The 12,370-nt window shown below is 40.9% G+C and overlaps 1 protein-coding gene across 1 annotated transcript in view; it reads left to right on the forward strand.

Annotated features, from left to right (window-relative positions):
- The window catches only part of LOC114604738 (uncharacterized), a 45,431-nt gene that overhangs the window by 19,074 nt on the left and 13,987 nt on the right, over positions 1-12,370 (forward strand). Inside the window, exons 10-15 of the mRNA XM_028745182.2 lie at positions 1,729-1,793; positions 3,275-3,381; positions 4,866-4,977; positions 6,626-6,725; positions 9,621-9,660; positions 10,215-10,266. Coding sequence (XP_028601015.2) covers positions 1,729-1,793; positions 3,275-3,381; positions 4,866-4,977; positions 6,626-6,725; positions 9,621-9,660; positions 10,215-10,266 — 476 coding nt within the window. The remainder of the gene's footprint in view (positions 1-1,728; positions 1,794-3,274; positions 3,382-4,865; positions 4,978-6,625; positions 6,726-9,620; positions 9,661-10,214; positions 10,267-12,370) is intronic.

The raw sequence follows: 12,370 nt of genomic DNA on the forward strand, positions 1-12,370 counted from the left end.
CTCTCTTTATCAGTTTAAACCTCCCTGGTTAGAACCTGCGATAGCTCAGTTCGTAGAGCATGAAAATCTTCATCTCGGGGTTGTGGGTTTGAGCCCCAAGTTGGGCAAAAAGATTCCTGAATTGCAGGGGGTTAGACTAGATGATCATTGGCATCAATTCAAATTCTACAATTATGTGATTTTGTGAAGGGGAACTGGAGCAAATAAAATGGGAGGATCATGTACTAGAACACCAGTGGTAATTCTGTTGAAGCAGATTTTAGTGTAGCAATACCAACACCATGGCATACATTTGTTCTTATCTTTTATTTAGGTTTTATATAATTTTATTCAGATATGTTTAGATTTTCTTAATTTTGATCTGTGTTAAAAGAGAGGGTTGTTTTTTTTTTTAAAAGGGGGGGACTGCTGTGATTTGTCCTGGAGGTTCAGAACTTTTCATTTTATATTGTATATAGTTTTATTTAGGTCTGCATCTATTTATTTATGTTAATGCATGTGACTTTTATACAAATATGGAATTACGTTTGCTAAACGCTTGCTTTGTGATGGTCTGATGGCTAGATATAAATAAACCAATCTGATATACTGTGATGGCGACAACAGGGTTGAAATCAGGGGTGGGGGACCTGTTGTACCATTCCAGATGTTGCTGGACTCCCCAGTCCCATCATCCCTGACCCCATTGGCCCTGCTGGCTGTGACTGTTAGGAGCTGGAGTCTAACAACATCTGGAGGAGCACAGGTTTCCCACCGCTGGTTAAAATTCCTCCTCAGCACCTGGAAACAGTCATCCAGAAGAATTGTCCTGAGTACAAAATATCAGCATGATCCTGGCTGATCCTGTTTGCAGACTGAGCCATCTTTGGGTAGCTGTGATAATATAACGATTAACCATTTTGTGGGCAAAAATTGCCTGTCTTTTACTAGATAGTGAGCTAGTTTAAATTAAATGGCTATAGCTGGCTTGCCTGCTCCTGCCTCCAAGCCCCTCAGATATGCTCTGTTGAAGGTTGGAAGATCTGCTGAATTGGGTAGACTGTTGTCCAGGGCAAGCGGGGATCCCTGATGATTGGATATGAACATATTATTCAAACTGAAGCTCTACTAGTGCAAGGTACCTACACTCTCACAGCCTAATTCATTCAGTAGGGTCTGCTGTCTTGAGGTTGTATCCAACAGTACTGCTCAGCTGACAGCAGGGTCTCTGCCTGCAGGATGGAGAGGGAAGCCATTTCCAGCAATTCCCTTTCCCCTGTGCTACCTTTCCCTCTCCAAAGTCTGCTTCAGAGCATTTTGGGGGAACCATCATAGCAGATTCAGAGGTGGCGCAGGCGACTGGAAAAGACGAGAATTTATTTCCTGTTCTGTTGCCAGAAATCTTTCTGCCACCTGGGTGACACCATTGAATGCAGCCTGGACACAACACCTGTCCCCACCCCAGCAACAGATGTTCAGAGGAATTCCACTTCTCAACTGCACAGTTCCATTTATCTGTTGTGGCTAAAATCCACTGAAATACTTTTCTGCCACGCACTGGTCTAATTTCATTTTGAAGCCATTGCTTTTACATGTATCCAGGGAAACATATTTTGACAGTTCTGATTTTGTCTTCATTTAATAGTGTTGTTGTCAGTCCTATACACTTTGGAGTGCAGTAGCTCATAAATGCTTATTAATAAAGGTTTGGTTATAAGTAATTCCAATCTTTTCAATATCCTTTTTCAGGTATTGAAGGTGGTGCAGTGAAAGTTCAGGGAGCAAAAGGATTGCCTCCATCAGCATTTTACAAGGTTCTAATTATTGTTTCTACCCACAGCGCCACCCGCGTCCCTCTAAAAGCCTCAGCGCCTAGGGCTTGCCGATTGAAAGGTCGGCGGTTCGAATCCCTGCAGCGGGGTGCACTCCCACTGCTCGGTCCCAGCGCCTGCCAACCTAGCAGTTCGAAAGCACCCCCGGGTGCAAGTAGATAAATAGGGACCGCTTACCAGCGGGAAGGTAAACGGCGTTCCGTGTGCTGCGCTGGCTCGCCAGATGCAGCTTTGTCATGCTGGCCACGTGACCCGGAAGTGTCTTCGGACAGCGCTGGCCCCCGGCCTCTTGAGTGAGATGGCCGCACAACCCCAGAGTCTGTCAAGACTGGCCCGTACGGGCAGGGGTACCTTTACCTTTACCTTAATTATTGTTTCAATAATGATAACGGTAGTATAAGCCTGAAGAAAAGATAGTATTGCCATGGTGTGAAACATGTGTTTTCCTATGTCTAATGAAAAGAATATAGACACTTTGCAAACGTCATTGAACTGAAGTGATGAGTCTTTCAAGAAATTCTTGGCAAGTCTGTTTTGCATAGCATTTATTTATTTTCACATTATGTATTTAGTTTTAGAAGGTTTTGCAGTCCTTTCTGTGGTAAACAGTCTGAAATTAAACTATCCAAACTGTTCGAACATGTTGTTCAGAAAAAGGAGTCTGAAAGACCATACGAACAGAAATTTTGTTTTAAAACTTTTGGATAGTGCAGATGCAAATTTGTGTAGTGTTCTGTGCATTGAATCTGGGGATTTGAAGAGGGTGACTTGTCTGCTGGCATCTCACATAACCATTTCTAGGCTGAGATTTGAATTTACTTTATCTTGCATTGGTTCAGTGGGGTTTTTTGTACTATACCACTGTCTCTTTCTGTATCTAACAGAAATTTGCACATTTAAATGTATACATATTAAAACATTTTCTTGCTAGTCCTTTACCACAGATACACTATTTAGCAAGTATAAAGATTTATCTTCCAACTTCTCACAGCATTTGAAAATCACAATCATCCTCCATTATCTTAATTTATTTCTAAAATGAGACAGAACTTTAATCTATCCCTCTCTAATTATCTGAATATGATTAAATAAGAGTAAAGGATTCTTTTAAATAGATGGTTAAACATTAGTCTGCATAGCTAATGAAACTGAAGAGTGGTGTCACAGACGAACAAAGCCACAGGCACTGTCAAAGGTTTTATTTGAATAACAAGTGCCCTGGGTGTTTTGAGCACGGATCTTAATTGCAAATATAATCAATACAATCCAGTTTTCTAATGGCATTTGCTTCAACTATCAGCTATGAGCGCTCTTCATTCAGTAAACCCTTTGCATAAAATATACAGCTTTTTTTGATACTCCTTGTTGCTGCAAGGATAGCTCTTCCATTTTAAACAAAATATGAGAATGAATAATGAGAATGAACCATTAATAATTTATTCACATCTTTTCTGTTTTTCCAGGTAAATGCTACGTACCTTGATGGATTCAGAGCTACAGCTTGCTGCCCAGTAGGAGGACCAAAGGCAATAGAAAAAGCAAGAAGAACTGCTGAAAGTATTTTGGAAAGGTTGGAATTTACTGCAGAACAGCTCCCCTAATTGTATAATCATCTCATAGTGCCCCGTTGGTTGAAAAGTAGCCATGCCACTTCGTCCGCAACTTAAAATGTCAGTATCTTAAATTAAGAGCAATGTAATATACACTTAATATTTCCAACAGCGTATTATCAGGCGCTCATTATGTATAAGAACCTAAGAAGAAGCTGCTGGATTAGACCAATGGCCTATCCAGTCTAGCATCCTGTTCTAACAATGGCCACCCAGAAGACTGCAGGAAACCTTCTGGAAGGACCCAAGCACAAGAGGGCTCTCCCCTCCTGCAGTTTCAAGCAACTGACATTCAGAAGCATTACTGCCTGTGGCCATATTTGCAAATTAAGCCTGGAGTTGCCTATTGCAATATATGAATACTGTCAAATGAGAAAGTGTGTTTCCAGAAGAGGGACACAGGTGGCGCTGTGGTCTGAACCACTGAGCCTCTTAGCCTTGCCGATCGGAAGGTCAGTGGTTCAAATCCCCGTGACGGAGTGAGCTCCTGTTGCTCTGTCCTAGCTCCTGCCAACCTAGCAGTTCAAAAGCACACCTGTGCAAGTAGATAAACAGGTACCGCTCTGGCGGGAAGGTAAATGGCATTTCCCTTGAAAAAAAGATTGGCTGGGGCAAGAGATCATTTGATTTCCACACTCATTCTTACCCCCCTCTTTTTTAAAAAAACCCAATCCTTCAGAGTGTACCAGGAATGAATAGAATAGCTTGGGGAGAAATTCAAATACATTCTTTGAAAAATGTTTCAGACTTCATTTATGAGGATTTAGAATTTTCTTGATTCTTTTACATTTTCTTATTATGAGAGCTATGATAATAAGGGTTTTTTTTTGGGGGGGGGGGGAGAGGCTCCCATCTTTCACCGGTTTCTGAGCTTATAGCTATGCTAACACTTGCCCAATAGGAAGCTTTGCTCTCTGACCCAAACCCCGTGTGAAGGTGGTAGAGTTGCATCTTTAAACACTGTTGTGACCTGCTGGTATAAAGTGGGGACGAGGATACAATTTAAAGGGCACATGAATAGGGTGGGTGCATGGGCCAAAACATCCCAAGAGCTTTTCTCCCAGCTGAGCTGGTGCCAGAGCTCAGTTGAAGAGAAAATCACCGGGTAAGCCGGAGGTAAGCCACAAGTGGGCAGGGGTGGAAAAATATACGTATATGTCACCTGCGTATAACACACTCACATCTGAATCCACTTCACACACAAAGGTAGAAAACCCATTAGAAGACTTTGATTACTCTTGCCCCATGTAGAGTTTGAATCTCAGAATGGGGATCATAAGTAAATCCCTGCTAGATCATGCCAAAGGTATACCTAGTAGATCACACTGGCCAACTGCATGTCCGGGGGAAGCCTGCAAACGGGACTTGAGTTCTACAAACAAACCTTGGTTGTTGCAAAAGTTTCTTTAGCAGCAGCCTATTGAATATATTTGACCTGTTTCAGGACACGCATGATGTTTGATCAGCTGGGATATGAGGACTACAGCAAAATTAACCTACAGATTTTAGGTTCTGAGGAAACATATGGACCACACGCCAAAAGGAGCACAGACGATGTAAGTGAGAAGGTGGACTCACAAGCACTTTTCTTGATTGTGCAGCCAAGAGAAGTATTTCTTTCCCTTTGCATTTCTGTTTACTCTTCATTTTCACCGTTTTATCGTTTACTTAGCCCTGAAGGAAAGGAGAATGAAATGGAGCGTATGACGTTATTTGCAGAGGATATTTTTGTTTTTGTGTTCTGGTTTCGGTGCCTAGGTGGGAAGATGAATAGAAACAGAGAACACCAGATTGAGAAGAAGATCCTTCCTCTCATGCATTTTACCAGTCTTATCACTTTCTTCTTGTTTATATTCATTCACCAACTGGGAAGGAATGGAGGCTAAGAATTAAAATACATATTGCTTAGTGAGCAGCTATGTCTCTTCTTTTCCGTAAATTAATTGCAGCTGTGGGATTGGAGGGGGGCATTATTGTAAAGGGGACATTGCCAATGCTTCCCCCAAATATTGCTTCACTGTGCAGTTGTGATTTTTTTTGGTAAAAGTTACCATTTGTGTTAAGGAGAAGTTCCTAGTTGCCATGAATATACATATATATTATCAATTTGAAAATAACTGAGGTAGTTTTCATAAATACCATTATTCAGCTACTGCTCAGAATGGCATTCTTTAGAATGATCAGGCTGAAAATGGGAAGGAGCTGGGTTTTCTCTTCATAAAACTGAGGCTCTGTTACAGGACAAGGCAGGTCATTAATGCCCTTTTACAGTGATTTAGGAGGCATTCTGAAGCCAGGCCTTTGGTGGGCAAGGATGCTGTAGTGCTACTGGGTTTAGTTACTGGATTTATTAGGTGGTATTATTACTGATAATTTATGGTTGCTATTTATATTTTATATATTTTGTTTGTAAACCCCCTCTTGTTGTGGTAGGAGCGGGATAAAAATGTTTAAAATAACTTATCTCAGTAGGATCCCCTTCCAAGTAAGTATGAAGCTTCATGCAACCTTTAAACTGTCAATACTTGTCCCTCTACTCCAGGCTGTTTTCAGTATCTAAATCTGTACACATGGCTGGAATTATTCCAATTTATTTAAAATTTAATTTTAAAAGTCATGTATGAAATATCTCTTTTTTTTAGAAATACAACATTCTGTTCCTGCAAGAAAATAGGTCTCTTGATATTGTGCTTTCTGTTGCAAAATATAATGTTCTCACGATCAAATTTGCTTCTGTACAGAACATATCATCCAGACTCTGAACTGTGCCATTTGAAAGTTAGCATACTGACCCTGTTACTGACAAGAACAGCAGTTTTTTACTAGGGAAGTTTATACTAGGGAAATGTTCTAAACTTTGGACTATTCTTAGAAGGCTTGCTTGCAAGTTAAAATGTGTCAGTCACATTTTTAATGCTCAGCATTCTACAGTTATTTGCTATATATGCTATATATGGTTTCTCTGCTGAAAACTAAAACTATTGTCTTAATTTCACGTGCACGTTTGGTAATTTTAATAAATTATGGAAATAAATAGAAACTTCAAAGTTAAATTTCAAACCATTTGCAGTAGGAGTTGTGTCTTTTGATTTATGCTTCCGCTTCTAAATTCTGTGGAGTTTTTTTTTTTATTATCATAGAATTGTTAGTCTTTCAATGTGGTTTATAATTGTTACCTTTCTCTTTTCTAATATCTGAAAACAGGGTCCCAGGGAAGTTGTTATTTGGCTTGCCGTACTTCATAAGCAGAAAAAGGCAGTGGAAATCTTTTCCAGAGAGATTGCTCCAGCTGGAACAGGAATGGGTAAATTTTGAATCTTTTCTCTCTCGGTATCTGGTTGTTTTTCTGCTGTTGTGGTTTATAACCAAACTTGGTTATTAAACTGTATAAAATTGGTTGTCATTTGACCAAAAATGAGCACTTCTTTGGTTTTTAGTTAATCTAGAACAGGAGTGGGGAACCATTTTGACTTCCCCAGACAGCCTTTAAGGCAAAATTTGGTTGGTGGGCAGGGTTGCCCAGGTCAGTCATGTGATGTTACAATGACATCATGTGCAAGGTACTCTGAATTCCTGAGCAAGGTCCTTCCTTAATACAGACCAGCTTTTAAGGTATTCATTTGCACTAAGTTCCCTTTGTAGTTAAGTAATTGCATTGCTTGGGATGTTAGGAGTACATTAACCATGTGGTCCATGTGAATAAGCTGTTCATTTATTGCTTCTGCAGTGGCCTGGAGACAGAATAAATACACTGTTGATTTAAACCTCTGTTTACAGAAGCAGGGTCAGTGTATGGTCACAGTCTGTAACTGGCAGTAAATTTATGTTCTACCAAACAGAGCAAAGTAAAGTAGCACTTATCTATATGATATTAAATATTGCTAAGATAAGATACATGTAACCATCTTGACACTTGTTATTGATCAGATTTGCTTTCAGGAAGGATTTTTTTTACCTTTAAAATGTATTTCCTTTTACAGCGTATTTGCAAAAACAACAACATTGTGTAGTAAAAGCCCATTCCTCAGAACATTTGTGAATGTCAATAAAAACAGTCTTTAATTCATAGTGAAAGTCAAAAGCACTGTTGGATGACACCCCAATTTCTGAGCGGTTTGAAAATTCAGGGGTTCCAGGTGCTTACCCAAGGTTTGTGTTTGCTTTTAGATATGAAGCACAGCAGAGACTGTGGTGTCTTTATGATATGTGGTTTATTTACACATATATACAACCTCTCAGGAATCATCGCCTACTAGCTCGCTTACTCCGAGGCAACCTGAGCTCCTGGCAACCAGCACCTGCTGGCTGGCCCCAGAGCCACCATTCATTCGCCTGGGAGCTTGCAGCCAGGGCCGCTGCAACAAACAGCTGCGCAGGCCTCTGGAAGTGATGTGAGAGGGCATCAGAGGATGGAGAGAAGGAAGGATGGAGGCCGGCGCCACCCACGGCACACCTGACCACTATTCCAGGGTGTCATGGCATGCTGGTTGAAAACCACTGAGCTAGACCATTTGATAGCATGGCATTGCCCCTGTTTCTTAGGGGCTTAAGTCTTAAGTTGCATTGACTGTTCAGAACTAAGACAATAAAACCTGTCATATTCTCTGAAAACATGCCATTACGATCAGTGCAATTTCCGAACACTTCTCAAGGGCAGACCCATATGGAGTGTACAGCTGTAATCTAATCTGGGTGTGGCTAAGGCAGGGGTGGGGATCCAGTGGATCCAGATTCGAAACGTGTATTAAAGTCACCCAAATTCCCGTACTGGCCCCTCATTCTGATTTTCTTATTGAGATAACTACAACAAAACTGATGTTCGGAGTTTTCAACAGCGTCAGCAAGGAACGTTCACATTTTTAATCTTCTGAAGCAGCTTCCTAACTACAAAACTAATGTGCTGACCCTTATTTCACATCTTAAGTGACCGGAGCTTGACACCACGATGACAGCTGCTTAATGCAGCTTGAGATTTTAAAGTGCCTGGGTATATGTAAATATTATGACTGATGACAAGTGTGTTGGAAGTTGCTTCTAGGTTTAACAGATTAACTTGGCCAGTCCTCATTTATGTTTGAATACATAATCCTGAAAGATACCTTATCTCTTTGGGTTGAGAGGAAATGGATATAGCAATTTTAATTGGCCTCTGTAAGCAAAGTTATTTGTATATGGTGTGCAATATTATAATGACTATAGGACACTTGATTTCAGATGCTTGTTGTTTTAGAGTTTGAAAAGTTCAAGTTGGTAATAAGTGCTATGGCCGGACGCTAGAGAAGTGAAAATAATATTCTTTCTAAAATCTTGAACTTGATTTCGTTCCAGGCTCTAGCTCATCCTAATACTTGTGGATACAGTGGTACCTCAGGTTGCATACGCTTCAGGTTACATATGCTTCAGGTTACAGACTCTGCTAACCCAGAAATAGTACCTCGGGTTAAGAACTTTGCTTCAGGATGAGAACAGATATCGTGCTCCGGCTGCGCGGCAGCAGTGGGAGGCCCCATTAGCTAAAGTGGTGCTTCAGGTTAAGAACAGTTTCAGGTTAAGAACGGACCTCCAGAACAAATTAAGTACTTAACCCGAGGTACTACTGTATTACGATAGAAAAAGAAGGGCACTATAAAAGCTGAAAATGTATTCCGCTTTCTAACTTGCGTTGGTGTTACAGTTGAACTGCATTTTTAAAAAAAGTATTTTGCGTTGTATTAGATTAGACCCATATTAGTTCAGCACCCTGAGTTAATTTTATTTACACCCATCAGCTAAAGCTCTTGTAAAGGGGACACCTGTATAGTTACTTAAAACAGGCATCCTAAATACTTTATCAGTGGAAAACTCACTCACTCAGATTCCTAGATTTAGTCGCAAACTCCCACCATCTTCTTAGCTTCTGTTGCACGTCTTCTAGCAGAAGGATAATCATTTTATTTCCTTCAGATTTTCCTGTCCTCCCCCTATTGAAACTCCATTTATCCTACTGTTCCTGCCCTACAATTCTGCAGGGTCTAATTAGGAATTGGAGTGATTTTAAGTATCTCATGTTTAGGCAAAAGTCCTCATCATCCTAAAACTTTATCTCATTGTCTGAGCGGGCTTTGGAGAAAAACCAAATCTCGATAAATAAAATGGTTCAACCCTGATTTTCTTTTAATCATCTTTAGAATCTTAACTTTAAAATATATTTCATTTTTAGCACCTGGTCTCACTGGAATAGTTGGAGGACGTCCAAAAGTGTAAGTTTTTAAGAGGGGGTTATAAGAATATATACTTTTATTTTTAACTGTTAGGGAATTCGTGCATTTCTTAACTGTCAGTTACTTAGCATATTGATTAGCTAACTTTATGTTTTATAGACAGCCAAATTATATACTCCCTTAGTTGAGAATCCTAAAATATTCTAGTCAGTCTCAGGAATGTGCTGACTGCTGTGTTTTGGAGGGCTTTGCCTACAGTGAAAATATTTATTGGTCATTATATTTCTAGAAAATTTCCAGTCGTAACAAAGTAGCTCAGAAGCAGATTATCAGCGATACTGCACTGCATGGTTTTAAATTATCCTGTGTTGCCGATAATTAAAAGACAGGTCTTGCACCCCAACTGCCATCAGCCCCAGCCATCATTGCCAGTGGTCATGAAGGACCGCCCCTGAATTAAATAGATGCACTGAATGTCTAAAGATCATAGTTGATGTTGAGATGTATTCAGGAACCATTTAAAAACCTACTGAAAGGTGTTCTTTTGGCATCTGTACTTAATTTGCCTTTTTTGTGTGTGGCTTCTTTTCCAGATCACCAGTTCTGAAACCATTTTTCTTTCTTTATCCAAAAAAGAATGTCAAGGTAGGAGCTGCTTTCTAAGTACCAGTCCCAAATACACTTTGTAGCTGCTGCAGAAAATCACAAAATTCATATTGGTTTTATATTTTGAAGGGTGTGTGTTATTCATGGTGGCTGATTGTGTTGGGAAGAGACATCCTACAATATGCACCATTGTACAAGGCGATACTGTTCTTAATATTGTCTGTGGAGTATTGAAAAGCTCCAAATGCTTCCCCCCCCCATAAGTATAGGTATGGGTGATTTTTTTAAAAGTTAAATCTTTTTTTAAAAGAATCTTCCATTATGCTTTAGCAGAAAAAGAAAAAGAAAACAATTCAGAGCTCTTTAGTGCTCTGCAAGCAGCATTTAGTCAGTCACACCTCTTGCAAAATCTGTTGACTTAAAGTAGAGAAAGATAGAGGAATAGAAAACAAAGAGAACAGAAAGGAAGAGTGCACAGAAAAACAGTGTGACATGAAACTTTGTGAGGGCCCGGCTCTGACTCGAGGTGGTTTGTTTACATTGTGGTTGGACTCAGTGGCGGAGGACACCGAGGGGTGGGGAGAACCGCCCGGTGAAGCACACCCGACGTCCATACGGGCTGTGCATACGTTACATCCTGTACGGAGTTCACATGTGCGGTATCCTGTACGGAGTGTGTATGCGTGGCATCCCGTACAGAGTGCACATGCGTGGCAACCTGTACCGATGCCCGTATGGATGGTGCACGAGAACGGCAGCCTATATGGTCGCCGTGCGAGCGGCGCCCATACTGGCTGCGCATGCCCTCGGCCACTCTACAGCTGGGGGGAGGCAGGGGCCATCTTGTCACCCCCGCAGAGTGGCACCCGGGGCACACCACCCCCTCCGCCCCTGATTGGACTCAGCGAAGAGTAAAATCACCCCAATTTGCTTCATTATGGTATGGCTGCAGAACAGAGCAGCTGCACACCCCTAAATCAAATAACCTGTGCGAGGCCAGAGTAGCAAAGCTTGAACAATCCTCCCTATATGTCTAAAATGTAATGAGAAATCACATTGCCATATACTCTCATCCATGCAAGGAGTTGGGGCTAAATGTCTTCTGAGGACCTAAGAATGAGAAACACAAGGCTTCTTTGGACTCTGCTGCACTTTCGTCCCTCTCTCCTCTGTCTCCAAATAGCTCCTTCTATGTTTCTCTAGCCTGCTTGGGGAAGAACAGTAATATCCTTATTAATAAAGTGTAGCAGTTCCAGCAGCTGTGGGAACCTCTAGCCCATTGGCCTAACCACTCAGCCCATGAGGCTGTTATTGGCCAAGCCATGCCACCTGTTCTGCACCTGATGCGGCTAAGTCCTATTGTAACAACACTAACATTTTTCTGATCATTGGTGCTTCCATGCGAGCATTGACAATCAGCTGATTTGGGAGGCTTGCATAGCGCTGTGCAGAAACAGGTCACCTGAGGTCATTGTGACTGACAGGTCGGAGTCCCCACTCATGTGTCAATCTTGGCCCATGCCGGGTGGGAGAGACTGTACCATTTCCTGTGCTTAAAGTTTGACCTGGATTTCAGTAGTTGCATAAATGCGTGCTGTTTTAAATATTGTTTTAAAGTCTGACCTAGAGTAAAACCTATTGCATAAGGTTCTCCCCCCGTCTCCAAAGACTTGCATTGATACAAAGATTCTATTATTTGGTTTGCAACAGAGCTTTGTTCTGTTCTTGTGAAGAATGAGGATCAGTGGAGCTTTTCCTTCAGCTTTTATGTAATTGTACTTAACTTCAAAACAGTGTTTGTGCAGTTTCGTATCTTTACAAGTTAGAAACCTTTTGATTTCAAAATATATAATTGTATGGGTAATATACAACTAATTTATACTTAGAGCAGGCCCAATAAAATTAATGGATCTAAGTTAAGTCATGTCTGTTCATTTCAGTTGGTGTACTGGGGTATGGCTAACATTGGGATAAAACCTTGCATGTTTTTTTTATTGAGGAGCAGCTGAAACATTTTTCAGTAAGTCTTCCTCTGTCCTCCAAGTCCCCCCAAATTAACAATCTGTTAAAAGTAAGAATGGTGCCTATTGTCCTGAGTTTTACTTAGTCTTCAATTTCTGCTGACCAATGCTGGATGTATATG

The sequence above is a fragment of the Podarcis muralis genome, chromosome 9, assembly GCF_964188315.1.
Source record: "Podarcis muralis chromosome 9, rPodMur119.hap1.1, whole genome shotgun sequence".
Lineage (NCBI taxonomy): Eukaryota > Metazoa > Chordata > Lepidosauria > Squamata > Lacertidae > Podarcis > Podarcis muralis.